General features: G+C 42.9%; 1 protein-coding gene across 1 annotated transcript in view; it reads right to left on the reverse strand.

Annotated features, from left to right (window-relative positions):
• The window catches only part of LOC142775070 (uncharacterized), a 55,199-nt gene extending 44,002 nt beyond the window's left edge, over nucleotides 1–11,197 (reverse strand). The window contains exons 1-2 of the mRNA XM_075876391.1: nucleotides 10,998–11,197; nucleotides 6,504–6,602 (exon numbers count right to left, since the gene is read on the reverse strand). Of these exons, the coding sequence (XP_075732506.1) occupies nucleotides 6,504–6,602; nucleotides 10,998–11,168 (270 nt within the window). The 5' untranslated portion in view covers nucleotides 11,169–11,197. The remainder of the gene's footprint in view (nucleotides 1–6,503; nucleotides 6,603–10,997) is intronic.
• Nucleotides 11,198–17,850: the final 6,653 nt, after the last annotated feature.

Raw genomic sequence — 17,850 nt, forward strand, 5'->3', positions numbered from 1 at the left:
GGTTCCCTTCACCTACCACTTGATGACCATTAAAGGGAAACGAACGAAGATGAAAAAGAGCCGACCGACCCATTAGGGGAAACCCTTTCCTTACGCACGCCGTCACGGACTCTTCGCCACCGCTGCGACAATCTAGGTGGCCCGACACACGCCGAGAACTGACCAGCACGGAATTAGAACCGGATGTGGACGTACACGGACATTTGGTTTTGTTCTCAGTGTTGACAGTGGTTCTTCCTGTTTTTTATTTTCTTTTTTTCCTTTTTTGCTTTTATTCTTTTCATCTTTTTTCTTCACTTTTTTTCTTTTTTTCCCTTTCTTTCTTTCTTTTTTTAGTTCTCTCTCACTCTCGCAAACATCTTCCAAGGCGAGAGGGACGCGGCAGCAACGAAGTTTGGAAGTTTATGTCAGTATAACACTCATCCCCTGATGAATGGAGGACCCCTCCCGAAACTGTTTGGAAATGAATATATTTATTCTTCTTGACAACGCTCCCGTTGTGCCATATCCCATACCTCCTATATATATATATATATATATATATATATATATATATATATATATATATATATATATATATATATATATATATATATATATATATATATATATATATATATATATATATATATATATATATATTCCTGCTCACGGCAAGTTGCCCCGCCGAGGTGGTCTAGTGGCTAAGGTACTCGGCTGCTGACCCGCAGGTCGCGGGTTCAAATCCCGGCTGCGGCGGCTGCATTTCCGATGGAGGCGGAAATGTTGTAGGCCCGTGTGCTCAGATTTGGGTGCACGTTAAAGAACCCCAGGTGGTCGAAATTTCCGGAGCCCCCCACTACGGCGTCTCTCATAATCATATGGTGGTTTTGGGACGTTAAACCCCACATATCAATCAATGCTCACGGCAACTTATTCTTTCACCCACTTTTCTTTCTTCCTAATTACATTACATTGGTTCTAAACTCTTACCTTGTTTCAAAACTCGGAAAAACGAGCCCTTAGGTATACACTTCTTTCTCATATATATATATATATATATATATATATATATATATATATATATATATATATATATATATATATATATATATAAGGGAGAGAAGTGTATACCTAAGGGCTCGTATTTTCGTGTTTTAACACAATATTAATAAGATGTAACAGACAGTAATGCCAAGGAATGTACAGGGGAAGTTATTAGAACATACATTCCTTGGCATTACTGTCTGTTACATCTCATTAATATTGTGTTAAAACACGAAAATACGAGCCCTTAGGTATACACTTCTCTCCCTTATTTCATTGAACGAGGGTCTCGTACTGGCAGACCTGGTGTGTTTAGGTTGTATAAGAAGGACAATTAATCAGCTGCCGGCTCATAAGTTCACGTGCTACGTGACGCCAAACATGCGAATAAGAGTGTTTTCACAATCGTTGTTTGGCTTATAGATGGCGCTGACTGTCACTCCTACTTCTAAATTCACATATAAACCCCAAAAAGTGGATGGAGGGACGGCCGCTGTGATAGCTCAGTGGTTAGAGCATCGAACGCGTTATTCGAAGGTCGTGGGTTCGATTCCTGCTCACAGCTGGTAATTTTTTCTTCCACTTTCCTTTCTTCTTTCTTCTTATTTACATTCCATTGGTTCTAATAACTTCCCCTGTACATTCCTTGGCATTACTGTCTGTTACATCTCATTAATATTGTGTTGAAACACGAAAATACGAGCCCTTAGGTATACACTTCTCTCCCTTATTTCATTGAACGAGGGTCTCGTACTGGCAGACTTGGTGTGTTTAGGTTGTATAAGAAGGACAATTAATCAGCTGCCCGCTCATAAGTTCACGTGCTACGTGACGCCAAACATACGAATAAGAGTGTTTTCACACTCGTTGTTTGGCTTATAGATGGCGCTGACTGTCACTCCTACTTCTAAATTCACATATAAACCCCAGAAAATAGATGGAGGGACGGCCGCTGTGATAGCTCAGTGGTTAGAGCATCGAACGCGTTATTCGAAGGTCGTGGGTTCGATTCCTGCTCACAGCTGGTAATTTTTTCATCCACTTTCCTTTCTTCTTTCTTCTTATTTACATTCCATTGGTTCTAATAACTTCCCCTGTACATTCCTTGGCATTACTGTCTGTTACATCTCATATATATATATATATATATATATATATATATATATATATATATATATATATATATATATATATATATATATATATATATATATATACTACATAGGGACACTCCCTACCCTTCAGCCCCTCCCTCCGACAAAATTTTCTGGCTATTGCCTCTGTTAAATGGTATAATGCAAAAAGTTAATGTTAACACCCTTCGTTTGTGATTGCAAGTAAGTAACGTCCTCACCAGTAGGTATTTTTCACCTATAGTGCGTCATTAGCGGATAGGTGCATTTCATTTCATTTCATTTCATTTTATTTCCTTAAAGACCCCTTGCGGGGCATTACATAAGGGGTGGGTACATAAAAATTGAGCAGAAAACAATCGTTTGTCCTAAAGTGAAAGATGATTAGTGATACTGGTTGTGAAGGTAGAAGTACAAGTAATGGCAGGAATGTCGCCTGAAAGGCCATTCCAGGCTACTGCCGTGCGAGGAAAAAATGATGTTGAAAAAGTAACGGCGCGTGCACGTGGGCGTCCGACTTGAAGTGGATGATTAGTTCGTTGAGAGATGTACGCTGGGGGAACAAAATAAGGTGGCATGCGCATCGAGCTGTGAAAAAACTTATGAAATAACGATAGACTGGCGATACGGCGGCGGAGGGAAAGGAGGGGCAGTTGAAGTTCTGCCTTTAGTGAAGATACGCTGACGTCATGGAAGTAAGAATTATTGATAAACCTAGCGGCACGGTTTTGAATACACTCAAGGGCGTCTTCAAGATAGGCCTGATGCGGGCTCCAGATTGGGGAAGCATATTCAAGTTTAGTTCTAACAAGGCTTTTGTAAGCTAATAATTTTACATTTCTAGGTGCGTTACGTAGATGACGTCGCAAGAATCCCAATGTTTTGTTTCCCGATGATATGACTTTCGTGATATGCAAACCCCATGAAAGATCGTTGCAGAGTGTGACCCCCAGATATTTAAAAGAATTAACAGTTTCAACTGGAATATTACTGATGGAATATGGAAGTGGAGAACGGCGGCGGGTGAAGGATAAGGCTTTGCATTTGTGAGGGTTAAGTTCCATTAGCCAATCATCGCACCATTGTTTTACATTGTTAAGATCACTCTGTAGAGCTAATTGATCAGAAGCGTTACAAACAGTGTGGTAAATAATACAATCGTCGGCAAACATTCGGATTTTACAGGATACATGAGATGGGAGATCGTTAATAAATACCAGGAATAAAATCGGGCCCAGAACCGACCCCTGCGGGACACCAGATGTTACCGGAAGTGAAGTAGAGGTAGCATTGTTAACAGAGGCAGCTTGAGTGCGGTTACTTAAAAATTCACGGATCCACTTTAGGACGTCGGGGTGTAGGTTTAAGCGGGAAAGTTTCAACAGAAGGCGTTTATGTGGTACTTTATCGAATGCCTTCGCAAAGTCCAGGAATATGGCATCAGTCTGTACGTTAGAATCCAAGTTAATATGCAAGTCGTGCGAAAACATAGCCAGTTGAGTCTCGCACGACAAACCTTTACGAAAGCCATGCTGCGCGGAATTGAAAAAGTTATTTGAGTCTAGGAAGTCCATAATCCGGGTGTAGATGACATGTTCGATGATTTTGCATGGAATGCTAGTTAATGAAATTGGTCGGTAATTGAGGGGTGGCTCTCTAATACCTGATTTGAATACTGGGGTGATATTTCCGTGTTTCCAATCACTAGGAAGCTCACCCGTGGAAAGAGACTGCGAGTAAAGTAGACACAAAAATTTTGCACAGATCTGTTGAGTGTTCTTTAGAAATTTCGAATTTATGTTGTCGATACCTGATGATGAAGATAATTTAAGTTTATCAATGATTGCCAAAACTCCGGGTTCAACAAAAAGGATTGGCGGCATGGAAGTACTGACTACGGTAGGCTGTGGTGGGGGTGGAATGTCAGTTTCTTTGCTAAAAACCGATGAGAAAGCTCTATTAAACAGGTCGGCACATTCCGAGTCAGTGGCCACGTCACCTGCTTCATTAGTGAGAGTGATAGTGCACGAGTGGTTGGAATTTATGACCTGCCAAAATTTCCTAGGGTTACTAGCAAGCAATTTCGGTAAATGAGAGTGAAAAAAAGAATGCTTAGCGTTTCATATTGCCGTGAGCAGCATAATATTTTAACCATGCGTTTTCGATACTCTGCTGCTTGGCGGAACGGAAAAGGCGTTTTTTCTTATTTTCTAATTTTTTGAGCGTTTTAGTAAACCATGGTTTTTGGGAACAGGCACGGAAACTGAGCTTAGGGATGAATTTTTCGACCAGTGTATCACATTTCTCCTTAAATAACTTCCAGTTATCATGCACCGCGCGATAAAGAAAATTATCTTTGAATATTGGAAGAAAACAGTTTAATTCATCATTTATAGCAGTGTAGTTTCCTTTATCATATAGTCGTATGGTTTTTTTGGTGGTTTGTTGTTTTGGAGGAGTGATTAAAATGTCGGCTTGAATTACTTTATGGTCGCTTATTTCTGACAAGTAGGAAATAGATGTTACACTATCAGGAGTATTGGTTAGTATTAGGTCTAATATGTTTTCACAGTCTTGGGTTACGCGGGTTGGTTTGGTGACAACTTGAGCTAGGTTGAAATTTAGACATACATTAACAAATTCACTCGCCTCACTCTGTAGCCCTCCGTTAACAGTTAGATTAGGCCAGTCAATATTCGGGAAATTAAAGTCGCCAAACAAGATAATATGGGCATTAGGGTACTTTGTTGAAAGTTCATTTAGCACCGAATTAAGCTTGCCGGGAAAGTCAGGATTCCTATGTGGGGGCCTGTGGCACACGCCAATTAAAACTGATTGCGGTACAGCTTGGTGTTTTATCCATATTATTTCCAAGTCTGACGAAATATTCACAAAAGTTGCGGGTAGGCCCTGGCTAACAGCAATGAGCACCCCTCCTCCCATTCTGCCGTCCCGGTCCTTACCTTACGGAAGATCTGAAAATTAGGTAAGTCAGCTAGAACTTCCTGATCGCTTACGTCACTGTTAAGCCATGTTTCCGTTAATAAAAGCAAGTTGCTACTGGATGATGAAACAAGATTAGAGACGATTTCGCGTTTCGAAATGAAACTGCGAATGTTGGTGAAGATTACGGAAAGAGACACGGTAGTTTGCTGCGTTGGTTGGGGATTAGTTGATGATAACAGACGACGCAGTGATTGCTAGGTTACTTCCTTCACTGCCTGGGAAAAAAATGTAGCGTTTAGAACCTATGAGCAAAGTTTTGAAGCTTAATTTAAATGCTGTAGATTTTGATCTGGCAAAAGTGACAAGGTGTCTTCGTGCATGTCGGACGGCAGGGGAAAAGTCCTCACCAACGCTGTAGTTAGTGTCTTTAAATTTCTTGCCTTCCGACAAGATCGACTGTTTGACCTTAAACGAAGTAAATTTTACAATTACAGGACGGACGCGGTCAGGCGAATGGCGACCAAGGCGGTGTGCGTGTTCCACTTGTGAAGGCTGTATTTCTAGTTCGAGGTTTTCAGTGATACACCGAATGACTGTTGCCTCTGAATCGGCAAAGGATTCTTTGGGATTAGGATCAGGAATACCATAAAATATCAGGTTATTTCGGTGGGAATGGTTTTCGCTAACGTCTGCACAGAATTGAAAGTTATGATAATGCCGGGGGATATCAGTGGTTAAGGTTTTTGTGTCATCTAGCTCTCTGCGCAAGCTTGAAAGTTGACAGCGTTTCCAGATTAAACGGACGCTTGCATACATCATTCAGTGCTGCGTCAGTTGATCGCAGATGATCTTTAACAGTTTGAAGTTCCGCGATCAATTTGGTTTGCGCTACAGAAAGATTTTTCAGCTCTGTGAGTACAGCATGTATGGTATCTGGAGGCCCCGGGTTAGTTTCAATATCCCCTCCCAAAAGCAGTAATGAGTGCAGCACTTGAAAACATTCGACAATAATAGCAACAAAGCACTGCGGGCCCGGCAGCTGTACTAGAGAATAATTACTTGACTTTTTACAAAAGATAACCTGGGTGTTACCAACCTGCATAGTGAAGACGAACGGATTAGTAGACTGCGCTTTCGCACAGCTACCGAGCCCACAGAGCGGCGTGCATTATATTGCTCGTGGCTGTGACTTAGCTTCCACAAACTAGAAGAGCCTAAAAGTAATGCCGCCCGGCTACAGCTTTTGTGCTGACCACATCTGTATTTCGCTGTTACGCAAAGTAATTATCACGCGCGGACACACGCACAAAAATGAATTGTTGCTCTGGCCCAAATCGCGCTCCTCCATGCCCTTGAGAGAGGCCGCTACACTTTCGATCAGAGACAAATGAGACTCACCCTGGTGACGACGTTTACATCATTCCCAGCATTCAGCAACGCTTCTACCGATGAAGCGTGGCCGCAGTATGCTGCAGCAAGTAATGGTGCTCTCTTGTACTGAAAAGTGAAAACATGACATCTTGTCAGAAATAGGACTGTCTTGTTGCAAAGCAGCGACCTTTTTAAAGCACAAAGAAAAAGCTGTGACCATGTCACATGAACCTCATGTAGGCGTCTGTGTAACCGTTTCCTTCATATCCCTTGAATGCTATGTACAGAACCCTTTCGATGTGGCTTTATGAGCGGTAAGCATGCAGGAGCAGCTTCTGCAGTTGCTGTCTGTGCGCGTGTGTTTGCGGATGTGTGAACGCGCATACGTTCAAAGAATTTTGGCGCACATTTCTAGCGGTAAAATGAGGTGGAAGTTGGCATATATCCTGTTCATGTTGTTTTGCAGTATTCCTAAAGGAGTAATGAGACGATTTTGAGGAACGCCAAAAGGGGCATTTTTTGTTTCTAAGGTGAGCACTATGAACGCTCTCCACACATCGCAGCCAGACAATACGTATAAAATATTTTACTTACATTTTAGTTTTTTTTCATCGCGAAGCCTCTGCAAGCCATTCTTACCCCAATCAATGTTGTCACAAGTCAACACACTTTACTGCGCTTGCGAAATCTCCGTCCTACATGCAGCATGGTAGAAATCACTCTCGCAGTCGCTGGACGTCCATTAACTCGTCGTTGTTTACATGAACCCCGTCCGACTGACAGCGAACTGACAGCTGCTACTAGTAGCGAATTGCTGCCTTCCCGTAACGTCAGAGTTTTGATATGTTACTACGAAGCCCTCCCCCTAGATACCATAATCGAAACTGCCATTTTAAAGGACCCTGACACAAAATAAAAAAACTCGAGGTGCTTGCGTTGTTTGATAGACCTGCATGGGTGGCCACCTCTGACTGATTATTAGTGGCAAGCGTAGCCTAGAAGATATTTTACTTTTAAAGTAAGGGTGCGCGCCCATCCGAGTATCGACATTTTCTGTAGTTTGACGTAGACCGGCGCTTCCCTTGTGACGTTGCAGGGTCAACATTTGCGGGGCACGCAGAATACCACGACTGACACCCGGCGGGGACTATTGTTCATCACGTCTCTCGCTCTGTTGTCTAGCTGCTCTCAAGGTGGTTTTGGATGCTTACGCCAGGAATGCTTTTCTTTTTTTTCTGAGGGGGACACACTCAAAGCGCCCACACTGTTTCATTCTTAACTGCATGCCCCTATTAGAAAACAGTCTCAGATGCTGCTCCACTGTGGGGGTGCTAGTTACTTGCGATAATAGGGCTGGCGTTTCGAACTGATGCAAAATCGTTTTGCATTAACGCCACAAGCTATAAATACGCGATGCGTTAGAGCAATTAAGATTTAATTTCGGCATTACCAAATTACTGTACAAATTACATATTACTGTAAAAAACTCGCAAATAAAACTTTCGCTGTCAGGGGTCTTTTAAGGTAGGGGTATCATGAATATATACAAAGTATTCCCAAGTACTACGACACTTCTTTTGGAGTTTCCTACACCCGTGTTTAAAGCGATGACCTGAATTTTTTTTTTATTCACGTCAGTACTTTTTTAAGCCCACATATCCACGAACTCGACCAGCCGGCAATGTTACGCAATGGAGCGCTGATACAAGTATTGGAGAGGCGGAAAGAGGACTTCAGGAGAGCACTTCCGAAGTAGAGTCGATTTCAGAGGACATGGAACTCAAATCCATTGCGGAGCAGTGGGACTTCTAGTACTCGACAACAGGAGAAGGGTCAGTAAACCGCTAGATCATGTTGCAGAGAAAAAACCCAGGTTCGCACTAACCCCGAACGCGGGCTAATCTAGAATGAAATATGGGCTCATTCCTTGAGTCAAGCGGGACAAATAGAATCACAATGAAACAAATCACTAGCAAGGTTGAGCTGCTAAAGAGAAAGACGAACAGACACGGAGTGTTGGAACAGCAGAGTGCGATGAGACTGGTACGCGCTCACGCATTGTCTGACTTCTCCTATGTAGCTGATATGCTTAGATGGGAACAGAAAGAAAAACAAACGAGGTGAATAGGTTTAACAGCTGAAAGAAATAATAATGAAAGTTAGAAGGTCTGCACTCTCGCACACGGCGAACCGTTCCTATACAACGGGGCAGTCACGCCAAGACATACCACGGCATCATGGGCCCTCTGGACAGTCCAAAGTGTCGACTGCATGTCCCACCTCTCTCGAGCGGAGCCCCACTTGCTGGCCGATGTTAGCCACTCTTTTGAAGTGCAAGGTACTGAAGGGTACCCCTAGAGCATGGGATGTAAGGTGGTTGGCTTTGAGGAATAATGAGTGGATGCGAATTTACAGAGACTCGAAAATGTTTCTTGCAACTCACCAAAGGCTTTGTGACCAAAAGGGGTGATCTCAGCTCATCGGCAATATATCCAGATGATCGGTAAGATAGACAGTCAAGAGATCAAAATCAGCTGGACTGCACACAAGTTGTTCGATCTCAGAAAAATTTAAACAAAATGGGTAACGCGGCTACCCTAGAACTGACTATACGTACAGTACGCGACAAGGATCTTAATGATATGCAGAAGAAAAAAAACAGGGGCCCATTACTTGCATTTAATGAAGTTACGAGGCATTTCTTCACAAGCATAAAGAAAGCACCAGCGCAATTTGCTAATTATGATCAATAGAGTTCGAGTGGTGACTGAGATATTTACAGACAAGAACTTATCCTAGTCTAAACTTCATTAGAAAGATATATCCATAACTTGGGGAACAAATAAAATGCGAGAAGTGCAATTGCTCCATTATACTGGATCAATTAATTTGGACGTGTGCAGTGGTTTTCACAGACTGTGACAAAGAAGGAGAATGGTGGCGACGAGTCCTATAGGCAGTGGAGTTTTTTTACACCAAATACAGGCCTTCCAGAAGGCCCTCATTGTGGCGGTAAGGTTATACATTTCTGTCCTGACCTGGAAGCCACCTGCGTCAACCTAAGGGTTGATCTTCAGGACCTGATTAAAGTTCACTATATACTATACCGTACCAGCAGGCATCTATTGGTTTAAGCATTACGTTAAAAAAGCGGTACACAAAGCCTGTTTCATGCATTATTCGTATATATAGAATACTTAGACCTTAATAATTCACAAGCTTGAGTTTATCACAAATGCCCATGGCACTGCTCTTAAGCTGGTTCGCGTGACATAGTACTACCCACAGTTTACATAGCAAATACTTAGTTTTCGCACTATAAAGAAGCTGAAAGCACTGGCCTTTGGGATAAAAACACACCAGCTTGAATATCACACAAACTCGTGCAATGCAACCGATACACATGAGTAGAATTACTCCTCGCTAGATAAGCAACGTTTGTATATGCACAGAGTCTGAAAATGACTGAACTGATGTAGAGACAGAAAGACACACACAAAAAAAGAGAATAGAACAAAGCTCACCAGCGCTGACGTTTTTTTTTTAAATTATGGAATAACGTGAGTTGCTGCACTGCCCAACAGATACAGAGCCTGTACTAAAAAAATAACCTTTAGCGCTAACGATATGCATGTAGAAGTAAATTGCAGCTAATCCTGATGCTGACATATCTCTATGCTCGGTGACAACTCTCATTGACAGCAAGCCTTGTGGAATCTATAGAACAGACGTGCATGCCTGCTTCCGCAGCATAAAATAGTCCTTAACTCTACAGATAATCACTCATTTATCCTTGCTGAAATAAATGCTGCTTTATTTATTTTTAACCGCTGCAGAATTCGCTATGATCAACTGAGCATCTTTCCGATTAGCATGGCATCTTGCCGATCAGCTGCAGGGATCAGCTATTTCAGTCACAAAGCTTTTAGTGAGGTATACAAAACATCTAAAGAGTCTCTAAAAATCGTGTCCACTAAGTCTTCCTTCAAGCCAACCACCTTACACCACTTTGCGAGAATGCTCTTTTTTTCCATTTCTTACAGAGCACCACATTTGCAGCATGCCCATTTTTTAAAAGTAAACATGTCGTTCATGACGCAGAGGGTTAGTGTGCGGCCGCAAACGCATAGTTTCTTGCTTCGAAAAAAAAAAATATGCTCCTAATATGGCAGTGAAATACATACACCGCTCCTTCGAAATGTTTCGCCCATTCACATTTTTGGATATTTCATTTTCAAAACGCGTTAACTACGCATCCGAGCAAAACCGAAATCTTCCGCAAGCTGCCGTACCGCTTGCGGAGCAACGCAAATTTGCGGGCTTCTCGCCTCCGTCGCCTTCATTCCAATGCGAAGATAACCTGTCGCCGAGTATAACAAAGGTGACTGGCTTATGGCGGATAAACGCGATGCATATGCACTCGCGCGGTTAGCGTAAGAACATTCCAAGCTGACACCTCCGTTTCGACGATCGCGCCGATGCTGTAAAATGAGTAAGAGAACAACAGGGAAAAGCACGCACCAGTTCTTTGAGTAACGCTGACTTGCAGCGATCGTTGTCGTCTTGGAACACGAGGCTCTGAAGGGTCTCCAAGGCGTGAGAGACAGTCGAGTCTTTCTCGGGTTCCTCCTCGTCGCCCTTCCCTTTGGTTCGCTTCTTGGCGCGGTCGATCTGCTGCTTTTTACGCACCATGGTCGTGGAAACACGCTTCTTTTGTAGTACACGTTCCGGCTTGTACTTGTTTGGCTACGTGGCACACGTGATTGTTCACGAGCCGCGCGGCAGCCGTTCTTCTTTTCCTTGACCTCCGAACATGGCACACACCCATTGGAGGGGATCGGCCCACTATAAGGTGAATTCTCCCCATAATTACTGTATTGTGTAATTCTTAGGTTCACTAGTTAACTACTAGTAATGAAATATGTAATGCACACCGGCCGCCATTCTCGACGCCATTACAGTGCGCGCGGAACATCCTCAGCTTCGTCGTCATTTCTCAAGTACATGCGCCGTTAACAGTGACATAGTAGTTCACGAATCACTAGTGCCTCACGTCATAGCACCTTCTGAGAGCAGGTGGTTCACCGCAAAGTAAAACTGCTGTGTCCCACTTAAGCTTGGACTTCACCATTTGCACTACCCGATTGGTGAAAAAAAAATTCGCGCGACGCCCCGTTCGTCTTTCGGATGCGTCATGCCTTGAAAACCGCAAGGGGTCTCTATTTCAAAACAGCAACCAGAGGCACGATGTTTCTGAAATAACGGCGAGAATGTTTAACTGTTTCCAGCACGGTGGTCACCCTAGGTAACCATCTTTTGTTCATTTTTTCCCTTTTAAAACACGTGAGCCCCACGTGTTTGATTTTCAATGGCGCCTTTTCTGAAGCTTTCGACAATGCGACAAAGCTGACGCTACTTCGTTTGTGCTGGAATATGACATGTTACATTTGCTTTTTTCCGGCTGTTATCGTCATGAAGGCGCGCTAGACGGTGGAGCTGATATATATATATATATATATATATATATATATATATATATATATATATATATATATATATATATATATATATATATATATATATATATATATATATATATATATATATATATATATATATATATATATATATATATATTTATATTTATATATATATATATAAGTATGTACTCTCTCTGCTATAGTATGGAAAAAGGCAGGGAGGTTTGATAGTGTAGGAGAGCATGTTGACTGATTATAGCTAACGCCAAGGAATTCAGAAATCAAGGGCTGTATTCGGTCAGTACAGAGCGCCATGTCGACGGACTTGGTGGTCGCCTGGAGTGACCAGCGTGCATGACACCCGTCTTAGAAGGCTGGTGATAGATATTATGGGAGCGACGGCTGCGGATGCGCCGGCCATAGAATAAGAGAATGATTAACGATAGTATGCTAGCAGCTCGCACTGAACTCGCACTGACACACCATAGAGCGCAATATCATAATCATCATCGTATTCATCATCATCATCACGGCTGACGCTTGGACTTCTGAAGACGTGTTTGTTCTTTTGTGCCTTAGTATCGTCTCTAAGGTGTTCCTGTCCTGCCACCGCAAGAACACCGCAATACATATTGTCGATGTTGGAACTTTATGGAATCATGCAATTCCTAATATCAACCTTATGAGTTGCCCAGCACATCGTCTTTAGTCGGCCAACACAAATGAAGCACCCATAGCAAGTGTACTGCTTATTGTTTTCCAGTATTACCTTGATATAGTCGGTCATCACGTGATCCGAGTTCCTAATACCAAAGAATATAGAAAGGAAAAGCTGTACTCGATCAGTGTACTTAGCACCGCGACGCTGAAGTTGACCACCTGTGGTGACCAGCATGCATGAAGGCCCTTAGCAGGGTGATAATATATTATTATCTACCGTTCGAATGGAGCTGTTTTGCAAGACATATACAAGTTCCCTCAGGAACGAGATGAATGTGTGCTACACACAATATACACTAGCTCCCGCGGGGAAAGGGGGACTGCTTTGCGTTTTTTTACCAAAAGTGACCAGTAAACCCTTCCTGCACAATGGTCACGTCAGGTGACCATCTGTTTTTTTTTAAATTGAGATTGCCAATTTTTTGTTTCTTGTGAGAAAATCACTTTCTGCATAAAAGCACACCATTTGTTTATTAAAATTCTGTTTCCAGCTGAAAATGAAATTGTGTACAAGAAAAAGTTAAGAAAGACTGTGTGGCAAGGAAGCAATAAAAACAAATCTGATGACTGATTTGACGACAATGGCAAGAAAAAGGCGGCGCGTGTTCACGAATCTTGCGAATCGGTGAATATCACTGTTCACAATCTCGTAAACCTCTTCAGTTGTGCCCCCCCCCCCCCCCAAATAAGTACTTTACATAAACTAAGACTGAAACTGAAATCGAAATATGAAATTTATTTGTTCCTTTTATTGCACCCTCAAGATCTAAGTACTACAGAAGGAAGTGGGCAACAATATTTACAAAAATAGGAAAAAGCAAAGCATAAAAGTGGCTTCTCACAAGCACACACCCAAAAAAAAACTATTGACTAATTGAGTGCGGTAGTAATTATGTCTGTAATGGCCAAACGAAACGAATTTGTCTTTGGTAGTAACAACCGAAAAGGGAAGATGGTTCTGATTTCCTGGGAATGAATGATTCGGGACAGCTTCTGGTATGACAGCTCATTATTCCAACTTTATGGACACAATCAATGCGGAATGAAATTAACAAGGGGATGGTATAAGGTTAGCAAGCAAATAGGTATTGTGAAAATATATGTTCTGGAATAAGGTGAAAACACTGCCGTCGGGATGAGAGCGGATGATAATTGTTGGGGTTTAATGTCCCTAAAACCAAGATACCGAAGTGGAGGACTCCGAGAATTTCGACCACCTGGGGTTCTTCTTTAACGTGCACCTAAATCTAAGCCGACGCGTGTCAGCATTTTCGCCTGCATGTAAAATGCGGCCACCACATCTGGGTTTCGATACCACGACCTGAGGAACAATGGTCGAGCACCATACCTTTTAGACCACCTCGGCGGGGGGATGGAAGGGGGATAGCAATAAGGGAGTTTTCATGAAAAGTACGCTTGATGTTCGGCTATAGTTGCTATCAATCAAGCAACCGGCATTCTTTTTGATCTTCTCAAGCGATGGAATATGGGTTGTGGAGTGCGGATCCCAGACGGATGATGCGTAATCCTTTTAACGTCTGATAATGACTATTTCATATAAGAATAATTTTATTGAAAAGGGAACCGAAGAGAATTTTCTCGTAATATAACCAATAGCATTTGGTTAGTATTGCTAAGTAGCTTATTAATATGTAATGAACTGGAAAGTATCGAGGTTTTGTAGATGCTCAAAGTACTGGTAGAATGTTGCTTCGTCTAGGGAAATGTAATTAAGGTAAATACTTAGGTAGGTAAATATTGCTACGAGTCATGCGTATTGTTTTACATTGAGTCACATTAAGTTGCATTAACCATTCAATGCACCAGTTGGAGATAGTTTTAATATCATCTTGTAGGGACTCGTTATCATTTTTATATGATAATTCAAGTATAATAACACAGCCATCTGCGAAAAGGTAAATGTTAAAAGAAAACATTACTCGGAAAGTCGTTAACGTAGATAAGAAAAAGAAGAGGCTATAAAATTGATCGTTGCTTCACACTAGAGTCTACAGGGTTAAATAGTTATGCGTGGTTATTTGATGTAACGTACTGTGACCTATCATAGAAAAATTGGCCCTATATCTGCATGTTACACTGCAAATGTTGTCGAAAGACGATAGTGTTGCGTCTGGAGAGAGTGAACAAAATGTTTATTTGATGCTCTTCGCAAGACAATCGGTGAATAGTATTCCGGAGGCGCTGAGTTAGAGTGCCTAAACCGTGCAGCGCAGGCGAACAAGCAAATGAATAAAGTCACGTCACACGTGAGACATGAGCGCTATCTGGCAGTTATCTTGGAAAACGAAGCGCGCGCTCTCTGCGCGCCCGCCTCGGAGGTGATAAGGTGTAGAACGCAAGGCGACGGGTAGGTGCCACCACCGTATCGTCTTAGCAAAGCATTGCAAACACTTGCCTCTACGTGCAAGCGTTGCCTGGTCAGTGCAACGTAATAAACGCTACGGTCCTTATAATTATTTATGTATGCTATTTGTAGTAAGAGACTTACATACAGAATATTGACGTGTTGTTATGGTGCCCCAGATATGCACAATAATTGCTTTTTAATTGACAATCACACAAGCATGAACTGGTGCAATATTGGTGGGCGCTGCGGATGAGGTCAGCCGGTTTGGATTATCGTTTCGCCAATTTGGTGCTTTTTAGAAAACTGTTAAGGGTGGACAAAGAGACAAATGTACAGACAGACCAAAATTTTTGCATCGAAGGTCCCCAAAAAAGACTATCATCTTTAAAGAAAACTTTGGACATTCTTCCCAAAAGAAACCCTGATGGGATGCGAAGCAGTAGCGGTGCGCACGGCGTTGGCCCGGTTGAAACGGGCGAACGGTTTGAAGTGAAACTCGGTGTATTGTTTACTCGAGTAAACGTTTGTTTGAAACGCAAAGACATGGGAGGCGGGATACGTTGAAGACGCTTGCGCTCGACTTTTTGGGTTCGCGTCTTCCTTGGTTCACGTAAGTGTTACCCGCACGCTGGCAGCATTTTCGAACGCTATTGGTGTTCTTGACTCGCGCCTCGGTGGTTTCGCTGGTCTTCCACGGCCGACGCTTGTGTTCGGCTTCCCTGGTTCGCGCCTCGTCGGTGTTGACGTCGCCATTCGCGAACGTGATCGGCTTTGCTAACCCTTGCAACGCCGGTGACATCCGGGAAAGGTACGCGCACACTAGTTCACCGCGATGGTGTCCCACCCGTCGGTGCGATCGCGCGACAAGCAGCCGCGTGCTGCATGTCCACTTTTGTCGGCGCCGCAAGATTCTCGAGGCGCGCGCCGCACGCGTACCCGCCGGCTCGCGGCTTCTTCTTGCTCACAGATGGAGAGAGGTGGCGCAGGTGAGATGATGCCCACGTAAGAAGTGGACTCGAATGTTGCGAGTGGTGGAGAGGGTGAACCGACAAAAAGCTTACGCGGGGCTAACGCGTGACAGACGAGGGAGAGCGACGTCACCACGCACTGCTGGGAGGGCGTGAGCTGCTTGGAACTGCTCCAACACCTGTGGCGTGGGAAGTGGTGTGGACGGAGGGACAGCGTTACGCAGACAAGTCAAATAGCTGTTTCGCATCTAAAATTCAAAGACCACAATGGCAATGGAAAGACCAAAATGGCCTAATGACAACACTATATATGGGACACGATTGAATGACATCACGATTGAATGACATCGTTCAGTTGGTATCGCGACAATTGAATGTCAGATGGAGCGATGACAACGAATGATGACAGTGGGACGTCAGAGGCGTGGTTATGAATAAAGTAACTGCATGTAACTGGGACACAGCCACTCAGTGCGGCCAAACATTACGCTGTCAGCCTATAACAAAGAATATACGGATGTTGGACCTCTTAGTTACGACGGTTAACTTCACTGTAAACTATCAAAAGACGCGTAGGAAAGAATACTGCATGGATATACGTACAATTTAATATACTGGGACAGAACAATTATCTTAATAAACTGCTGTATTACCGAATAAATAAACCCTGAGATGTATAGCACCAACATCTCTAACGTCTGCTAGCGACGCTTACACACGTGCTCAGGGAATGCGAGGCTTAGGCGAAAAGTACAATAATGAAAGATTGAGCGATTAGGTATGCGTTCATCATAATTGAACAGCGCACACGAGATGACGACGAAGTAAAAGAATACAGACAGGTGCTGACTTGCAATGGATATTTACTTGGGAAAGAACAGCTAACATATAGGTGAAGTGCAACTTAACTGAAAAATAAAAAGAAACCACACAGCAATACATCCAAGTGAAAAATACAAGCAAGCAAAAAAAAAAGATATACATTGGTTTCACTTTCTGCAGGTGCTGGAAAGATAGCTAAATTTTGCGCCACTCAGCGAAATGGATGGCATGCTGACATCGTTTTCCTTGGGATGTGGAAGGCTTCAATCCTTGCTAACTGAATTTTATGATGCGGCAACATGATTGTGTCGTTCATGAAAGGTACGCTGCCGCATTCGTGACAAAGAGTGGCGAGGGAGTACATTTTTTCTCGGATAATAAGCGTTCCTTTTCCCGAAGGCGAACATTGATGCATCTTCTGCTTTCTCCAATGTAAGTTTTACCGCATGCTAATGAACTTTGATATACAATGGTCTATATATATTCTGTATATTGGAAGCTGTGGTTTATTGCACGGTTGCCAGGAACCCTATCATTGCTTTTGCTTTGCATAACAATGCTTTTTCGCACTTTTGCACACATGGACACAATCTTATCAGGAGACGAAAGCACAACGTCAATGCCATATTGTTTGGCCACGTTCTTAAACAGTTGATTGATATGTGGGATTTAAGGTCCCAAAACCACCATATGATCACGTTCTTAAACAGTGTTTTACTTGGTGAGTATATGGTATAACCACGTGAGTTTTCATTCTGACGGTCTCTTCATCATTCCCAGTTGTGAGTCCGCACCTGTCTGTGTTCTTTTACTTTATCGTTGCCTGATTTGCGCTGTTCAACGAATATGAGCAAAACGTATTAGTCCCGATGTTTTATTCGGCGAGGAGGAAAGCCACTCTACAGAGCTTCAAACACGCCGACCGATTCAGGGGTGTTCAGCAGACCCATGAAGCGGACGAGAGGCGAAGCCTTGACGTCTCGACTTGGGAGACCTCAGCCCGGGCCATTAATATG

Source organism: Rhipicephalus microplus, chromosome X (genome assembly GCF_043290135.1).
Source record: "Rhipicephalus microplus isolate Deutch F79 chromosome X, USDA_Rmic, whole genome shotgun sequence".
Taxonomy (NCBI): domain Eukaryota; kingdom Metazoa; phylum Arthropoda; class Arachnida; order Ixodida; family Ixodidae; genus Rhipicephalus; species Rhipicephalus microplus.